Consider the following 1,688-nt stretch of genomic DNA (forward strand, 5'->3'; position numbering starts at 1 on the left):
TCTATGTATTCACACATGTATCACGATTTCCGGACAATACAATTATAGCATGAATAATAGACAATTACCATGAACAAAGAAATATAATAATAACCATTTATTATTGCCTCTAGGGCATATTTCCAACACCCAGTCCATGGGATCGGTCTCGTGGCCGGACCTGGCCATGGAGGAGGGGACGGGAGTGATTGGGATTGGGAGAGGAAGGAGAGGAGACGGGAGGGGAGGGGATAGGGCGAGAGGACCGATGGTTTGACTAAGGTTTGTCGGACCGGGTGGTTTTTTTTTTTGGGAATTGGCGGGGCGGCACGGGCCATATATAGCGGGTCGGTCCTATGTGGCGGCGGTATCCGTTGTAGATGCTCTTACATTATGGGACAGGCCTGGGTGCGACCCCGGTCGGTTGCCCCTTTTCAACTTTTTTTTTGTAGAGAAGACATTTGAGATTCAACTTTTTTTTAGACACTAGCACAAATAGTACCGGTGGCCCAACAATAGCCCATTAAGGCCTTAAACCCTAATGCGAAACCTTTCACTGCCTCTCTCCCGTGCTCCGCGTCCCCACCACACAAGAGAACCACCACAGCACCTCGCCGCCGCCGCCGAGGACGACGACGACGATGTGGCGTTCGCGAGCTCGCGCTCTCCTCCTGCTCCGCTCGTCCGCCCCCAGTTCGGCACCGCCGCAGCAAAATCCACTTCGGAGCTTGGCCCGAGCCCCGCCCCCGCCACCAGGCCTTCTCTCCCGCTTCCTCTCCTCCTCCTCCCAGAAGGCCCCGCCGGCTGCCTCCCCTCCCTCGTCCTCCGCACCCGCCGCCGCGCCCGGATCCGCTGCACCGCCGGCCTACACCGGAAACCTGAAGGTGAGTCACTACTTCTCTTTCGAGGCACCGATCTTCCTAATTAATCATTAGCTTGATTGGGACCTGCTGGGTACGTGCAAATCAAATCAAACATTCATTGTTGGCTGCTGTGAACGATTAGAAGACTTGCTCATTATTGTCAGTTGCTAGCATTAATCCAGGGCGAATCATGCCAACTGCTATCCATGACTAATCTGATACAGTACTTAATTTTCTTGATTGTTTTTATCCCATCCTGTTGTTGTTTACATTTTGCAAGCAAAGTCACGATTAGATAGATAATTACGTACGTATTACAAAATGGCTCAACAAGATAAGGAGGTACAGGGGAAATGGGATGCAACAACAGCCAGTGCATTTCTTATCACTAGCGGCATCTTTATCATGAGCGGCAGAACAATCAGGCTGTCTGTCTCTAACTATCAAAGCTCAGCGAACAAGGTTAAGCATGATACTGGCCGTATAGCATCATGCTAATTAATTGTGTTACTACTTACTAGGTCAATTCTCATCTCTCAGTAATTCTGGATTTGAACACGAGTCTTTTAACCACTAATTAGTGGTAAGATTAATAACCCTCTCGATGTTTAATTATATATCATATTTTTCTTCAGCTCGACTTGACCTGTACAAAGCAATTTTCTTTAGACAGATCTGACCAAATTCACAACTTAGATCATATTGTTCTTCAGCTCAACTTGAGTTGTACAAAGGAAATTTCTTTACACAAACACTGGCCAAATTCACAACTTAAATCTATGAGAGAACAAATACTAAGCTGCAAAATCGCGAGACAACCAGACCTGTCCCTTGTTGATGTTGGCG

The 1,688-nt window shown here is 47.8% G+C and overlaps 1 protein-coding gene across 1 annotated transcript in view; it reads left to right on the top strand.

Annotated features, from left to right (window-relative positions):
• Nucleotides 1-519: 519 nt before the first annotated feature.
• LOC123146177 (50S ribosomal protein L13) overlaps nucleotides 520-1,688 on the top strand; it is a 4,485-nt gene continuing 3,316 nt past the window's right edge. The window contains exon 1 of the mRNA XM_044565767.1: nucleotides 520-863. Coding sequence (XP_044421702.1) covers nucleotides 621-863 — 243 coding nt within the window. The 5' untranslated portion in view covers nucleotides 520-620. The remainder of the gene's footprint in view (nucleotides 864-1,688) is intronic.

Source organism: Triticum aestivum, chromosome 6D (assembly GCF_018294505.1).
Source record: "Triticum aestivum cultivar Chinese Spring chromosome 6D, IWGSC CS RefSeq v2.1, whole genome shotgun sequence".
NCBI lineage: Eukaryota > Viridiplantae > Streptophyta > Magnoliopsida > Poales > Poaceae > Triticum > Triticum aestivum.